Source organism: Erigeron canadensis, chromosome 2 (genome assembly GCF_010389155.1).
Source record: "Erigeron canadensis isolate Cc75 chromosome 2, C_canadensis_v1, whole genome shotgun sequence".
NCBI lineage: Eukaryota > Viridiplantae > Streptophyta > Magnoliopsida > Asterales > Asteraceae > Erigeron > Erigeron canadensis.
In genome coordinates, this window is record NC_057762.1 from 21,455,826 (window position 1) to 21,472,622 (window position 16,797).

At 34.3% G+C, this 16,797-nt stretch overlaps 3 protein-coding genes across 3 annotated transcripts; 2 read left to right on the forward strand and 1 right to left on the reverse strand.

Annotated features, from left to right (window-relative positions):
- Positions 1-410: 410 nt before the first annotated feature.
- LOC122590225 lies at positions 411-3,702 on the forward strand. The gene is made up of 4 exons (XM_043762560.1): positions 411-1,086; positions 1,401-1,454; positions 1,547-1,731; positions 3,434-3,702. Exons 1-4 carry the CDS (start codon positions 597-599, stop codon positions 3,497-3,499), a joined length of 795 nt encoding a protein of 264 aa, XP_043618495.1. The 5' UTR covers positions 411-596; the 3' UTR covers positions 3,500-3,702.
- Positions 3,703-5,090: 1,388 nt separating this feature from the next.
- Positions 5,091-12,767, reverse strand: LOC122588605 (aspartic proteinase-like protein 1). Its single transcript, XM_043760754.1, has 10 exons — positions 12,389-12,767; positions 11,429-11,546; positions 9,558-9,799; positions 8,960-9,187; positions 8,291-8,429; positions 8,142-8,212; positions 7,936-8,035; positions 6,478-6,541; positions 5,983-6,054; positions 5,091-5,534 (listed from the first exon to the last, which is right to left on the reverse strand). Exons 1-10 carry the CDS (start codon positions 12,640-12,642, stop codon positions 5,296-5,298), a joined length of 1,527 nt encoding a protein of 508 aa, XP_043616689.1. The 5' UTR covers positions 12,643-12,767; the 3' UTR covers positions 5,091-5,295.
- A 1,431-nt stretch (positions 12,768-14,198) lies between these two features.
- On the forward strand, positions 14,199-16,797 carry LOC122589952 (50S ribosomal protein L29, chloroplastic). The gene is made up of 2 exons (XM_043762283.1): positions 14,199-14,631; positions 16,471-16,797. The coding sequence occupies exons 1-2, from the start codon at positions 14,281-14,283 to the stop codon at positions 16,648-16,650; spliced, it is 531 nt and encodes a 176-aa protein (XP_043618218.1). The 5' UTR covers positions 14,199-14,280; the 3' UTR covers positions 16,651-16,797.

Below are 16,797 nucleotides of genomic sequence, written 5' to 3' on the forward strand. Positions count from 1 at the left end.
GAGCTGTTACAAGTATCCAGAAAAAAAAACCCCAAGGTTTTGTCATACCTAAGAATCGAACTCAAGACCTTGGGTAAAACCGAAAATGTCTATGACCAACCGTTTTTATTACACTTACTTTTAACACGGTTGGATCTTAGTGGTTGAACCTTGAACCGGCGTCGGGCGGTTTGGTTATGAAAACATTGGTACTGTTTTGAGGTAATATCCAAGAAAAAGCCCAACCTGAGAGATAGAGTTTAAGAAAAAGCCCAACCGAATATCCAACCCATAAGTTGAAATTCGAAGGCGGCCAGGCGGGTATCCAAATTTTGACAGAAAGCATCTTTCATTCCCGCTCAAAAAATTCCATTTGATAAAAATTTTTGGGGGTGCAAAATTCAGTAATAATTAATTAACATCCCTCAGTCACAATTATAATCATCCCAACAACAACCCTTTCCATATAAAAATTAGGGCTTTTAGATTCCTCTATCTATCTCAATAACAACTATACCAAAAACAAGGTCAGTAAATAATCTTTCTCAATTAATCACATTTCCAATTTTTCAGTAAATTTTGTCCTAAATTTTTCTTCGATTTCAATCGATATAATAATGAGTCAAAACCACCGATCTGCTTTAGCAGATGTAACAAATCAAATTGTTAACAAAAGAGAGTTGCTTTCTGATAATACTTCTAATTTTCACTCTGCAAAAAAACAATGTATTGGGCCCCACTTTACTAAACAGATCACCGGGGAGTTCGTTTTACGCCCACACGAAAAAGCGGACAATATCGTTTCCGAACCGGTTAAGAAGCCTGAGGAGGGAGAGGATGGAAAAAGTAGTGGCTCTGAGGGTATAATGGTAATTACAGAGAAAAAGGGGGAAATTGGTAATTTGGGGGTGAATGATGAGGAAAATGATGTAAGTGTGGGTGATTTGGAGTCAAGTAAAGATGAGTTTCTTGATGTTTCGAGATTTCCTGAATCGCAGGAGTCGATATGTGGGTTGGAGAAATGCATTGGGCAAAAGGGTGGTGATGGATCGTCGAGTTTGAGTGTCGATTTGATCAAATCTTGCCCGTGTTCTTTTTGCACCAAAGGTCGTTTATCTAAACTCGTCTTTGAAACGATTATTTAGTTTGTACATGTAGTTAGCATTTTAGCTAAGTTTTTTGGGCAGCTTAGTTTCAGTATTTTAGTCAGGATAAGTTTGTAAATCTAAAAATAAGCCATGAAAATTAAGATTAGAAAAAGTTTGCTACACACAAAAAAGCTAAAAGCTTTGAAAATAAGCTAGTCCTAAGTTTACAAATGGAATTAGCAAGAAAGTTTTCGTATCTTTCTATTTTTAAGGTAGATTGCAGAGTGTTTAAGATGAACTGATTAGAATTTGTCGGTATTGTATGCAATCTAGCTGCTTACATTTGGTCGGATCTGCATTACCAAGATATGAAAGGCCGGATAGCTGGTGAGTTAGAATGTAATTCCTAGTGTTGTTGGAGTCCCTTTACGTATTCTGCATATTTACTTTCTTTTTCTTTGTTTTTGTATCGTTCGTAGCGGTAAAGAAGAGTCAGAAAGAAGCGTTCATTTTGGCACACCAAAATAGCAGGGATGTTGCAGCTGGCAGATACGGCCAAGGAAACTTTGGAAACTACTCAAACTTGGAATCTGATCTCTCGGGTCGATGGAAATCACTTTTTCTTCATATGCAAGATATATTTGTTCATGAGAGCAACCAACTGGTAAGTACACATATTTTGCATCTTTGTTTGTTTCTTATCATGGCTTAAGTGTGGACTGGTCATGTATGTGGAAGGTTTACAAAACGAAAATGAATGAATTCCGTGTAGCAAAGATCTGCGCTATATGCTGCCAATACTGCACAAACTTAGACTGACCCAGCAGTTTATATTAGACGATCAATAGTTACATGTCAGTTTGACCATGAATCATGGTGTGATCAATTAGAGCTTATGAATTGATAATTGCTTGTTATGAACTTTATTTTTGCGATCTGAGAACTATCTTAATGTCATCATATTTCATCAATTATCACCATGAGTAAGGTGCCTGAAATCATGTATAAGTGAATAGTGGTCCGAATGGAAAGTAGTGCCATAGGAAAACAGTGTGACAGGAAGACAGAACAGGCAATGTTTGCAGAAACATAGTATTTCCAACAAGATTGGTCATAACGATACCATGTTTTAGTTGCAAGAAGATTACTTCCTAAAGACATTGTTACCTCTGAATATTTTTGAAAAAAAACAAAAACTAAAAAGTACATATCTTTGTTCTACATTGAAGGGTATATCTGGCATACCATTGTTTTATGATTAGTGATGTTTATTAGGCATTTTGATGTTGTAAATTGAACTGAGAAATGCCCCCGTATGTGTTACTGCGAATAACTATAAGTTTCAAACCAATCTGATTATTTATAATAAGTTAATAGCACAGTTTTACTGATACATAAATGATGCATGCAATTGATGTCTTCTAACATGAAAATAATCGTCAATAAATGTTTCAAAATACTCAAAACCATAAATTGTTACATGTCTTACATTGAACAATGAGCTTGAAAAATAACTTGAATAGTTTCAAAAACAGTGCTTAGACGGGTTGCTTTCCTCTCATTCACCATTTTGAGGTTCCACCCAGATTATCTTCTGCAAAAAAAAAAAAAAAAACTAACATTGTGAACTGTGAAGCATAAAGCCTAACCAAAAGTCATATTCTAGTCACTTAGTGCTCACATGATAGAATGAAGGTGAACACAGTTTCAAATAAAAAATGCTAACTAATTAGAACACCAATGAAATTACATCATCAACCAATTACAAACAAGATGACCGAGGGAATCATAATGGGTATGTCAATTGTCAAATCACATTTAAACAAATAATCATATACAAATGCAGATTGTGTCATACACCGAAAAAAGGCAAATGGTAAACAAATAGTACTATTAGTTTATGACTCTATCCCTAAATGATATGTCGTATGAACTGACCTTGAATGAAATGATCAATTGTTGAAAGCAAATGGTGTCTGCTGTTGCAGTTGTGTATTGGTCCCTAAACCGACTCAAACTGATATAAGACTGATGCTAAAGCCTTTAACATTATGTTAGTGAACTTCACAATATATCTATGCCCTAAATGCAAGTGTTATGTGAAATGGGGCTGTAAGCACTGGTGTTGTTAGATTCAACAAGTGTTTCAGCAGTGTTGTGGCCCAAACTGATAGAAGGCAAAAGCCTACTGGAACTTTTTTTTAGTATAGCAAATTCATAAAACAATAAGTGTGTGTAACGTAGATGATCCTAGTCTAGTAACCTATTTTGCATGACTTTATAAATATGTTGCATCATTGCATGTAGTCCTAAAATTTTCTTTTTTTAATCGTTTAAAGAGATGTGTTTTGAACATTATATCGCAGGAAACAAACTTATCTACACTTAAAGAACTAAGAGATGATTGCAAGACTGATCTGGAGAGACAGTAGCCATCATATGTTCCATCCGTTGTACAAGTTGTGATAGATTCTAACTAGCTTGTGCAGGTAAGAATTCCCTTGAATTCTTTTAGGAGTAGTGTTGGCGTCCATAGCCTTATTTGTCTGATTTTCTTTTACTTTGTTGGTATTTGTAACCGTTTGTATTATGTCCTTTGTTCCAAAATAAATGTCTGTCTGTTGAGATTTATATACAATATGCTTTATTTCTTCTTATACATTTTATTCCCTTTTCTAATCACATATATGTCCTTGTTACCTCCCCTGTACTCAAATTAACATTATCTTCTCTCATGGGTGAAATAACTGTGTAAGTGGCAACTTTGAAATTGAGTGTATTTTGACTGTAGAAGTCAACATTATAGACGGAGAAGTCTGTGTGAGCAAGGACAACATTTACTATCTGAGCTGGCTGAAGAAATCGACACACATCACATTCACTATATTCGAAAACTAAAAAAGGTAATTGGATGGAAACCCCTTGATCCCATGTACCATTTGGTACCCACTAATCCCCCAGCTAGGCTAGTGTCCAAGTGACTCTCAACCACTTAATAAGTTAATAATCTCCTAATTATCTCAAGTTTGCCTTTGACAAGACTCAAATCCAAGACCTTCCCTGAAAAGTGGCGGCTGATGGCCACTGGGCTATATTCGAAACCTAATGAGTATATCTTTTAGATAGCCAAACAGGCATGCCTATGATTCTATGAATGTCATTTGCCGTTGTTTATTTTGAGTATAGATTATCTGTAACACGATCATATGACGGTTTATATCATTATGCAATTGATTAGAGTCTTGCTTGAGATGGCACCCCTTCGTTTCTCATACAAATCGATCGTGATCCAGTTTATCTGATATATTTGGATGTGCAATTGTGCATGATTAAGAACATCCTTCATGACAGTTGCTTGTTGTGTGGACTAGGCACTTCTTTTTGCAACTTTCATAGAGTTAGATAAAAAGGCAAAATACCCAGTTCTTCATTGTCAAATTTTGCAAATTTACAACTCATGGATTGTAACTTCATTGATGTCTCATGTCTTCAATCATGTTGCCAAAGTTTCGAACTTAATTAATGTCTTAACAACGTTTCTTAAATTTCATGTATTAAGAAAGTATTAGCATTTGCGTTTTTTCGAGATCATTTAATATCCGTTAGCAAGACACAAATATATGGAAAAAAGTTTTTGACAAAAGAGTTATATGTGGTTTTCTAGAAAGTATTAGCATTTGTGTTTTTTCGAGATCATTTAATTCCACTAATCCCTTTTCCTCGTATCCTTTTTTTTACTTATCATGTGCCACCAATCCACCATTCATATTGTTCAAAAGAAATGCTCATTTAGGAAGATTTGATTGCTCTATACATAAATAGATACATTTATATAACAGTTGGTAATATGTACACCCGTACTTTTGTCCATGCACGGATGCACCGATATGTTAGGCATTACACAACTACTCGTATAAGTCCTAAACGCATAAAATACCGATGTTTTGACAAATTTAACGGTGTAGATATCACCCCCTTTATTGTAAAGCAAATGACAATAAGTTACAAACTCGATCATCGAAGAAACCGAAAAAAACCAACTCTTTTATTATATGCAATGATATACTAGAAACTGGACCATCCAACATCATACCTGATATATTTACGTGAAGTATTTTAGAATGAGTTTATAACCCCATACAAAACACATATATTTGAGAAACAGATGACACACCACCTCTCATGCAACTGATCTAAGTTAGCTACCATAGCATATGACTACTAAGAACTAAAACAGGTAATACCTGACACCTAGTTGATTAAATAGTAGTAGAAGAAGAGACAGTAAGATAGGTAAAAAAGATGACATTAACATATTTGAGTTGGCTGAAGATTTTGGAGTCTTTCCAGCAAAAGCGGGGGCAACGGCATTTGCGTTAGGAGGGGACCTTTGTTGCTCCGTTGTCGGAAGTGGTATTGGTGAGCTGGCATTACCTCCAAGTGCTTTTTTGCCCTTTAGAGGTTGACCTGAGGAGACATCATCAAAGGGTCAACCATGTGAACTACTAACCATAATAGATGCCATGCATGATTAACAGCATAATAACCGAAAACACAAGTATCTAATGACTGTTTGGCATTTGGATGTGCAAATTTGACAGTGATTTACTCATCAGTTGGAGACAGAACAGGATGTGGAAGATGCCTGGATGTACCTTTTTTTTTTTTTTTGCCATTTTGAGTTGTGATAATTAGATAATCAGATGTTTGACAGTGATAATGTGATTAACTATGGTCACAAACAAGATTGTCTAGCTAAATCAGAGCGTAAATCACGTAATCACTGTTAAACATTTGATTGTCTAGCTATTATAGCTTGTTATGGTCTTGTTAAAAGCTCAAAACAACAAACCAAGATCTCGGAAGATGTGTTCTATTATATGTGATGGCTGTATAAAGTGAATGATGTACTTACATTTTGATCGTGACCATCCAAGCGTAAAATTTTCCCTGTCAAAAACCAACCGATATCCTTTCATGAAGTTCTCTGCACCGTTAAAAAAGGAACATTCATCAGTTTCAAAAACAAAGCATAGACTTGTGTATATTTTTAATTATCATAAAGGATAGACTTCCATAATACTAAACAAATAAATAATCATACAAGTAGTCACTACAGATAATTACAAGTAGTCACCACAGATAATTTATACAGCAAAGGCATCCCAAGAGAAGCAATAAACACAACCCAAGCAGACAAGCACTGCTTTTGTGACAACTCCGACACAAAAAATGTTTGCAAGTCAATCTGACTCAACTGATCCGTACAAAAAAAGTGCATGTTTTGACCCGAACTTATTACCAAGCCCAGCAAATCTTGCCAACTCTGATTGCTGGTTTACAACCTCCACTAAACATTTGGTTGGACAAAACTATAGACAAACAAAAGCAAAAATGAAGATTGCCTTACGTCCAATAAGTCCCATTTCATCAGGTGTTGATTGTATAGCTAAACAAAATCCAACAGTTTCTCCCTGAAACAAAAGGCCCCAAAAATGTCAAGAATAAACTTTTGCTACATACAAGATTACACATGCTTCAAGTGCTTAGTGCTTACAATGGGAATGGTACTATTCTGAAAAAGAAAAATGGGTGCATGACATCTTACAAGCTCAAAGACAATGTATAATGTTTACAACAAGACAGGTTTTAGCGTTGTAACAAAAAGAAGTGTAGCCAACCCCGTCCCAGCACACAAACACCACCATAAATACACTATGAGTTCCTTTTTACAGGTGTTTATCCCTACTCAGGTTCCATCCAGCCATTGACTAAATGCGTATATCAGATTATCAGGGATATCTTTTGTGCGAGAGAAAGCATCCAAGGCACAAAGATTCCGATAAATCTGCTAGCATTTTAGTTAACTAATGCTACGGTGGTAACTCTTGTATATCATGTAAGCAATACTTATAATAACAAGAATAAATCTGTCTGCCAAAACTCTTTTTTCTCAAATTTAATAGAGTAAATTTGTTAATTCGTGTGCTTTTTTCTTCTGCGGTAAAATAGTTTTGTGAATATTGAAAAATTAATATCAGGTTTACACTTTATACACCAACTTTATACATGAATTTAAAAACTTCAATATGGTTTCTCAAATGTAAACTTTTTCAAACACCGTTTCTACGATTCACTTTGTTAATAAGTAAAATCAACAAGCCCATTGCCTTGAACAAGTGCTTAAGATAATTTGGACTTCTACAGTTTTTCCATAACAAAAAGGAAGATGAAACTATCCAAGATTTAAATCCCTTAGCCCCCTATAAACAAGGCAATTAGTAATTCAGATATCAAATTACTGAATTAGTAACTTTTACCGCCCATTTTCTAAATAATACCCATATATTCACTTATGTTACATGTACCCCTATTCAACTTTATGTATAAATCTATAAAAATTACCACATCAAACTCTAAAGATACGTTCTTTTTAACACAAATATTGATATCTCTCCAGAACCCTAGCAGTTAAATTCTCAAATTGACAATTAAGAAGTCATTTAAGCTGTTCATGACCAAAAATGCATACATCTAATTATGAAATATCGAATACCACATTCCTCTAGCAAAATAATGTTCCTAAACACTATTCATTGTTCTAGTTTGATTGTTCTAGTGATACAAATTTTCATGAACTGTTATCTCCTACTCAAAAACATTAACTTGATAAACAATAAAGCTAACACTTATTTCCATAAATGTTTGCTAATGAAAGCAGTGAGACACATCACTGAAAAATAACCGATAGAAGTAAAGCACACATGATAGATTAACATATACACCGTGGGATATGCATTTATCTAAGCATATGTTAAATCACAAAAAAAGTAGAAGTAAACAGCCATTATGTATTTAGAAAACTAACCTGGCTGTCATTCACAACAAAAAGTGGATCATGGACCACAAAAGTGTTGTTCACTGAAAACTTAATTGTCACCGATGGACTTTCTGGCAGCTCTTGAGAACTGTTTAACACCAAAATCAGTATAAACGGGCACAAAAAAATATATAAAAAAATCGATACATTTAAAAAGGCAACCAAAAAAAAATATTATTTTCCTTAACAAATACCTGGATTTGTAACAGTAGTCAAATGGATAGCCTTCAAACCTATACTGTGTCGCCTTTGTTTGTCTGTCAAACTATGTAAATAAAATAAAGCAGAGTGTCAGGTTCTAGGACTTTTGGATTAAAATTAAGAAATGTTGTTTAAGGCTTACCTCTTTAACAACTGCTTTATATATTCCATCTGGAAGTACGGTAAAAGTTGTCCCACTATCAAATTGAGCTTTGAAGCTTGTTTGATCAAGACAAGTAGTCCCAATACAAAAATTATCTACTCCAATTATGTAGGCAACGCTGCATGAACATCCACATAGTTACATGATTGTATAAAAGATTTTCACATCAGTTTTATGTCATTATAAAATGAGGTGTTCACATTTACATTATGAAACTGATTATCTGATTATCATGTCACAATTGCAATAATTGGTTTTTAGTTTTTGTAAAGCATAGTGTGTTTCTTATCATCTGATCTCAAATAAATCATGGGTAGTGTTTATATAAACATAATAGCGTTTGTAGAAAATTACCTAAAACCCCACTTTTACTCCTACTTTCAAGCAGGTTTCTTTTTGTCACAAGTGATCTACTGGGTCATTTTGTGTATTATTTATTGAATAATCAGCCTTTCTCAAACAGTTCTTACACTTCAAATAGCATAAACACATCCAAATACTATCTCCTATGGCCCATTCTCATCACAACATTATTCATATTATTCAAACTAACGTGATTTCAAAAAGCACATTCAAACATCCCCTAAATCACATTGTCAGATAGACAGATACCCAAAAGATATCAGAGAGAACTAGAGAAATACGTACTATTTTCCATTGACTGGCAAAAATGGAGTAGTTCTTTGGGTTGATAGTCCTTGATCCCCAAAATATATATTCCCAGAACCTGATTCTCCAAAACACAAAGAGAAAGTGTTTCTTGTAACTCCTGATTTGGCAAGGAAGCTTGGAACTGAGACATCACCAAGCCCAAGGCCTAGAACACCATCAGGAGCAATACCATCCAAGTAACCACCGCTTTGCTCCTTGCCGCATCTGTATTCAATAACCACCAAAAGTGAACTTCATTGCAATAGATGTCACAAAATGGTCCGATTAGGTAATCAGTTTCAGTTGTATCTTTTATGTAATCAGTTTCAAAGCTCGCTAATTCAAACAGATTATTTGACTCTGATTTTTTTAATTCCCAACTCATGTATAATCAGAATTATCTATCAATTGTACAGATATTTCTGATTATTACGTTTATGAAGCAGAAGCCAATTCTACTATCTCTTGCACTATACTTTGTCACAGCTGATTATTTGATTATAATAAATTCAAAAGGCATAAGCAGTTTTGATAAGCAATCCCAAAAACGCCTTTATATCTCGTAGGGAAATTGAAGATCAAATAAAGAATATACCCTATAATGATCGGAGCCCTTACATAGGTGTTAGATGCATTAACACCATCTGCTGCTAAATGTAATATGTCCTCAACCAATGATCCAGAACTGGATGTACCCGCTGAGGCGTAATTAACAGTGTAGGGGCATGGTTGCTTAGGGTTTTTGCAAGTTGGACCCAGATCACACAACTGATGGCTGCATGTTATGCTTTTGCTTGTGTTTGAGTGAGTAGGATTATATTCATTCTCATCATAATCCTGCATAATAGATGCCCCAAATACGAGGGAGCACCTGCAAATCAATCAATTTGAATAAGTGTAAAAAAAGTAACCATATTTTTTTCCTGCATACCTCTTCAGACTTTTATAGATGTGGCGATTTCAACCTAGTAATTAATGAAAGGGTTGATTCAAGTTATCTTTTATCTATAACATGTCAAACGAGTAAAGGGAAAATTAGTTTTCAATGGCTTACGGCCACCCGAACAAACAGGTTTTGACCTGTACCAGAATATATATACATTCTCACTTGATCTGTAAACCAGCCCATCTGACCCATCCCTAATGTCACCTCTAGTACATAATATGAACTATTGAACCCTTCTAAGGTGGAGGTCTATTAGCTGTGCGAAGAGAAAGATAGACTAAAACGCTTTGGGTAAATAGTATCAGACTATCAGTATGATAGATCTGTAATAAAATAACAAAAATATCTTCTATTCATAAAAAAAGAATTGTTACAATAACATATATCACATATGAATGTATATAACTAGGAACACCATAAGACATTTTGCTCTTCCTTTTCCCTTTAAAATACGCATAGATCAAAGGAAAAAGTTGGTAAGAGTAAACAGCACAAATACAATGATGAGCTATAACATCAACCCATAATATCCAAATAGTGAAATTGTGTAAAGAGAGAACAACAATTATTTCTACTTTACCAAACGTACTTCCAGACACAACAAATAAGGTCAATAGTTTAATCATGAACACAATGCCAGGCACCAGCTAAGTGGTTTAGACATTAAATAGTCAAGGTAACAACAATGGACTAAAATATGAAGATTTGTATGCATGGCCCACATTTTGAGGTGACTGCTGGTCAATGGAAATCATTTAAGATCACGGTTTTTTTTCTCAAATATGACATGGCCGAAATTGCCATGTCATTAATAAAACATGTCAGGCTAAGTTGGGTTGTACTTGCAGGTGAGCATTTACCCATCCACATTAGTATTAGACATATGAATTTTCTTCAAAGTTGGGATCTTTCACCTATAAATGTTGGTCTTGGAAGTATAAGGCACAAACCAAATCTAAGGTAAAGTACATTACATTTATGCTTCTTCATGAGCAATAAAGAATATAGAAAAAGGGAAATGTTGCATGGATATACACACATTTTGTAAGAACAACACTGTAATTAGTATGTGGAAAAACTGCAAGTGACTTATCTTAAACATTTTTTCCTTTCAAAGCAACTTTCAAATTCTCTTTAAATTTGTGCATGTAACTTTGGAAAAAAGAATGCAAAATCCTATTGGAACTTGAAACTTAACACTAAGAAAGTGGCTGTTTGCCTACTGAAATAAATTACACACAGTAGGTATAATCAGGTCAATTCTTAGAGAAATCATTCTAGGCATGACTTCAACCACTCACTGCCCGAAAATAAGTAATGGTTCTGCAGCGATCATTATAAGTTGAATCAATTTCTTGAACATAATAAAGGTTATAGAAGTAACTCCCAAAACAATATATGAATAATTAGAATACTATCACTGTTTAATAATATATAAGATTAACACAAAAACAGCACCAGGTAAAGGAGATATTCGCAAAAGTAAATCTTGTATTAAAACTACTATAATATTATCTTACAGAAAGTGGTGCACACTGCTCACAATCACATGGAAGCCAGAGAAGATCACTTCCAGTATCAAGTGCAACAAGGAAAGAAACACTCGGCATCCCTACAGCAATATAAGTATAATGTAACCTGTAACACATAACAGCTCCGTGAAAATTACGAAAAGGAATATTGGCGTAACGAGAGTACCATTTAGATAGACTCGAAGCAGACAAGTTCCATGTTGTAATATTTCTCAACTATATAACAATAATCATTTGAACTACAATGAAGAGTTTTGCAAGGAACATAGATTTTGTTAACCTTGGGCTTGAAATTAACCTTACTTTATTGACACATAGTCGCCTTTTAATTAATACAAGGAGTAAAAAACTGATCAAGAGTTACCCAATCCCATCTTCGGGGGAGGTGAGATGTAGACAGTCTTACCCCTACCCAAAGGTAGTAGAAAGACTGCTTCCATAGGACCTCCGGCCATTTTGCAGCAAGTGAGAATCGAACGCTTAAACCTCTACTTCCAAAGACTAGGGCTTTTACCGTACAAGTTCATTTTTATGTATATAAAATGACAGCATTTGTTACATTAAACTACAATACTGCCCAAAATGAGGCCTGATGCACAAAACAAAAAACGTGATTTTTTTTATTTTGACGGATCAATGTGTTGTTAAACACTTAAATAATGATAATTAGTTATGCACTATGTTAGTTTTATGGACTTCTAATGCATCAAAATGATGTTTTTAACTGTTCTCACCGTTCTTATTTTAAGAGTGTTCTTACATAGTGTTACCATATATATATATATATATATATTCATGGATCCAATTACCAGCAGCTACAAGAAACAATCTACAACAACAATACCCAATCCCGTCAAAGGCGGAGTAAGGGGAGGTGAAACACAAACAGTCATACATTTATCCGAGGGTCGATAAACAAAAAAAGGTAAGTAAGAAAGGAGAGATAACCATCCAAGTTCATTTCCACCAGAAATAGTAGTGCCACCAGCAGAAGGATACAGCAACTGATGCTGCATGTTCACCTTCTGTTTTTCAAATGAAACCCTAATTGCTTGTTTTGAAACCCCATAAGAAGAGTAACTGACTGCTGATTTTTGTTCAGATAAACTGCTACATTCTCCCAACATTATTATTATTATTATTATTATAAAAGCAGCTATTGATAAAGTAACTGAAAGACTTAGAGGAGGAGCTACTTTCATGATGATGATGCTGACAGATTTTTTATTTTTTAATTATTACGAGTATTATTTTTACTAGTAATGTGGAAATTATCAGGTGATGAGATCTAAATGTGGTTTATATTATTATTGTTTTTTTTTTTTTTTTTTTATCTAATTACAGTATAATTATATATGTGATTATTATAGACTATAGATAGATATATAGATTGGCAGTGTGTGTATGTATATATTGAAGTTCTTAAAATGTGTAGTGTAGAGGAGAAATTGAGAGAGAGAGAGAGAGAGAGAAGGGTAGTATGGAGGAGTGAGTGAAGACAGAAAGAAAAAAGGGTAAAGCAGCAGCTAAAACAAGATGCAATGCAACCAACAAACAGGCGCAATACATCTGTTGTTGTTGTTTTTAGAAAAAATGTTAAATTAATACCAAAAAGTTCAAAGGAAAATATCGTTAACATCGGTGGGCTTAAGATTCTCTCAATTCTTTTTTATTTAACTACCAAAAGCCAAAAAGGTAGTGTGTATGAGACTTTTATTGTGGGTTTTGTTTTTCAATTTTATTAGTTTTTACTAGCATCATATTTGTCTAATAGGACGATGATTGTGGAGGTGGTAAAGGTATAAATAATTAATATAAAAGTAATTTATTTAAATGATTAATAAATAATATTTAAAAAGAATAGGTAATTATATTACTAATGTTAAAAAGATAGTAGTAGGTAAGTAAGTAACTGCTCAGTGCCGCATTCCGTGAGTTTTGAGCTCCAATATCTTGACGATGTATGGGGGAGGTTAAGATGTAGGCACACCTTACCTCTACCTAAGTAGAGAGGATGCTTTCAGTTTATACCTAAATGGTAGAAAAGGCCCTCCAACATTTGCATGGGATAAGGATCGAACCCATGACCTCTGTCTCCAGAGGCAAAGGTGTTTACCACTGATCCAACCATGCTGCTTAAATGTTAAAAGGATAGTGTATGTGAAATATTTTAAGGGGTTATAGATGAAAACATTTATTTAAATATTATAAAACTAGTTTATAACACATTGTAACCAACTTAAAATTAACTTAAAATTTTTACTGGTTTTGGTTTAAGTTTTACACATCTCGATCTTTCATGTTTGTTCATTAATTGTTTGGTAGAAAATTTACTTATACTCAATTCGTTAACTTAAATAAACAAATGGTTAAATACAGACAAAAAGATTTATTTAATTAAATAAATGAACATGAACATGACGCAATTTATTCATTTTATATCAGTTAATACATCCATATTTACCAATGTTTAAAAATTAGGTTTTTTAGATATGTCAAATTTGATATCCTACTAGTCATTTGGTAATTTAATAAAATTGAATAACAGATAAAAACTTACAATAAAAAATAGTAAAAAAAGGGACCTAAAACCGGATTAGCTTTACCATACGACCAACCGGTGCCCGATTTTACCGGTAGATTCGACCGATATCTACCGATTTTTAGAACATTCCCTTTTATCAACTTGGGTAACCCAATTTGCCCAAGTCATGAATCCGGGTCGGAACAAACAAATACTATCCCCATCCCACCCAATCAATATCCTTATCCCCAACAAAACAATCATCATCCATTTCTACGAAACCAAAACAAAAACACACACACATACCTGCAACAAAATGCTGACACTCTCCTCAACATCCGCCATTGTCACCACAACCCCCAAAACCACCTTCACTTCTTCAAAAATCTTAACCAACACCCACAACAAATCTTCCTTCAATGGCATCCGCATTTCTTATAATCCCACCGTTTCTTTAACAACTTCAAGAAAACAACCAGGTGCAGGTGCAGGAGGAGTACTTATGATGGCCAAAAGAGAAGAAGAATTGAAAGAAATAAGGACTAAAACTACTGAAGAAATCAATGATGAAATTGTTGATTTGAAAGGTGAATTGTTCATGCTTCGTCTTCAAAGGTCTGCCAGAAATGAGTTCAAGTCCAGTGAGTTTCGCAGAATGCGTAAACGGGTCGGTATCCTTACCTTTTTTTCTGTTCTTCTTTAGTACTTTTTTTTTTGTTTATAATTTTGCTAAAGTTTTCGGTTTCCGTTCATAATTGGCATTTCTTGTTTCTAGTTATAATGTTAGATAATATATAGGTTGGCTGTAAAGTTGCAACTTAACTTAGGATTGTAAACCAAGAGAACGTTTGATGAACAGTTTAAGTGTCTGTATATATGTTTGTTAGTATGGACTAGTATATGTTTGATGAAACGGGTTGGTATCCTCAGCATCATTGTTGCTATGCAGAAAATGTGCGTACAAGCTCGATTTTCCAGTGCCCTTGGGGCCAATAAAAATGTCCCTGCTCCTGTACCTGCTTCCTGTCCCCCGCTCAGTCCCTGTATTATCCATCTGAATCACCTCCTCCCTTACTTCTAATACATCAAATGCATTTGAAGATTTAATTCCTGAACTTTCTGCACTATCAGTACACCTCTTTGGCTGATATACATCGATTTGCTTTTCAGCAGCTGAAACCCCACTTGTCTATTAGCAGTCATGTTTCCTTTCATCACTAAAATGATCATCTTTTGTCTCCTCTTGTTTTTTTAGCAGTCTCCTTGACAGTTTTAGGACATTGTGTATCTGCATGTCCAAAAATCCTGCGTCGGTCAGATCTTGATGCTTTTTGTTCATATTCAACCCACACTGTTTTGCGTGTGCATCCATTTCCATCCAGTTACGGGATTACAACAGCCAAGGTTTCCTTCATTTTCCAAATGTTTACATATATATGTTGCATAAAACACGATGTTTGTGGAAGTCCATTCTATTTACAACTTTTTAATGGCATTATCTCTTATTTACCCGTAATCAAAAGCAAAGTTTAACTTTGTATTAAAATCAAAATATAAGAATCAGAATCAGTTTGGTTAAACACTTACACTGTCTTGAAAAAATCAGTTTGCAGCATATGTGTGTGCCCTCTTGTATAGGTCTCACGAACATTGACTAGGGTAATTACTATCTTGCTAGTACTTAAATTTGTAATAATAGTTTTTGCGTTTTAGAAGGTAACGTATTAGTGTATTACGTATCACGTGGTAAGGTTCAAGCTTTTACTCCTCGTTCCGAAACTCTCCTTAACTATTATCAAGTTGACTTCCTATGCTCAGCATATTTTTCTATGGGCAAAATATGGTAATGGAGATGCATATTATCTTTTTAATGTTTCTTTCTGTTGTAGTATGCTGTTTAAAATGGCGTTATCATCAATTCTACCCTGCAGAAAAAAGATGTCTATAATTATTGGTTATTAGCTGTGCTGTTCTATTCTTTTGACAAGTGGTGAGCGAGAACATTGCTAAATGAAACACTGTTATGTGTTTAATACCACTGTGCCAAAGTTGTAATGCTCAATTAGGATTAAGTTCTATCTTGGAAGACTGTGATCAACTGATCATAATCTCGACATTAGTTAGAGACTTGAAGCATCAGGGTAGAACTTTTGTGTTCTTGTACCAAAATTTCTTGCAAACCACGTAATAGTGTAATACTCACCAAATAAATAAAATGAATTGCATCAGATAAGCTTTTGATAATGATTTAATCGTAAGATTGCCATCTTCGGGGCACATAAATATTGTTTATATCTTTGTGGAATGCAGGTAGTTCAAAAACACTCCCAAACAAAACAATACAAATAGATAGAAAACAACAATTTTTAAGTAAAAAATGATGATTTAAATGTGGGTATTAAAGCCTACATTTTTATAAATTTTGCTTTTCGTTGGTTCTGCAAATTTCACCCAGAAAGTATGCCTTTTAAAATCTATTCGGTTATTTGAATGTCGATGTTCATAGGTTGCTCGTATGCTGACTGTCAAAAGAGAAAGGGAAATTGATGATGGTATTGGGAAGAGGCTGTCTAGGAAGCTCGACAAAAAATGGAGAAAAAGCATTGTACCAAGACCACCTCCATCTTTAAAGAAGTTACAAGAAGAAGAGGCTGCCGAAGAAGCTAAGGAATCTGCATCAGCATAAGTAATTGAACCCACTAGTCAAATGTAAGTGTCTCCTCCTTTGTTAGTTTTGATTATCGAGATTGCACTTGTAGCCGGTTTTGTATCAGTTAAACCTTCACAAATATAATGTATCAATCTATGAATTACCCCTCATGATTTACCTTCA

What these genes read in the sequence shown, in the direction of transcription:
- LOC122590225 (XM_043762560.1), top strand. Translation starts at nt 597, where the DNA reads ATGAGTCAAAACCACCGATCTGCTTTAGCAGATGTAACAAATCAAATT. An exon ending in GTGTTCTTTTTGCACCAAAG is followed by an intron (nt 1,087 to 1,400) that starts GTCGTTTATCTA and finishes TATGCAATCTAG; the next exon opens with CTGCTTACATTTGGTCGGAT. An exon ending in TATGAAAGGCCGGATAGCTG is followed by an intron (nt 1,455 to 1,546) that starts GTGAGTTAGAAT and finishes TATCGTTCGTAG; the next exon opens with CGGTAAAGAAGAGTCAGAAA.
- LOC122588605 (XM_043760754.1), bottom strand. Translation starts at nt 12,642, where the DNA reads ATGAAAGTAGCTCCTCCTCTAAGTCTTTCAGTTACTTTATCAATAGCT. An exon ending in GGTGGAAATGAACTTGGATG is followed by an intron (nt 11,547 to 12,388) that starts GTTATCTCTCCT and finishes TATGTGTTACAG; the next exon opens with GTTACATTATACTTATATTG. An exon ending in ATAAAGCAGTTGTTAAAGAG is followed by an intron (nt 8,213 to 8,290) that starts GTAAGCCTTAAA and finishes TTATTTACATAG; the next exon opens with TTTGACAGACAAACAAAGGC.
- LOC122589952 (XM_043762283.1), top strand. Translation starts at nt 14,281, where the DNA reads ATGCTGACACTCTCCTCAACATCCGCCATTGTCACCACAACCCCCAAA. An exon ending in TTCGCAGAATGCGTAAACGG is followed by an intron (nt 14,632 to 16,470) that starts GTCGGTATCCTT and finishes CGATGTTCATAG; the next exon opens with GTTGCTCGTATGCTGACTGT.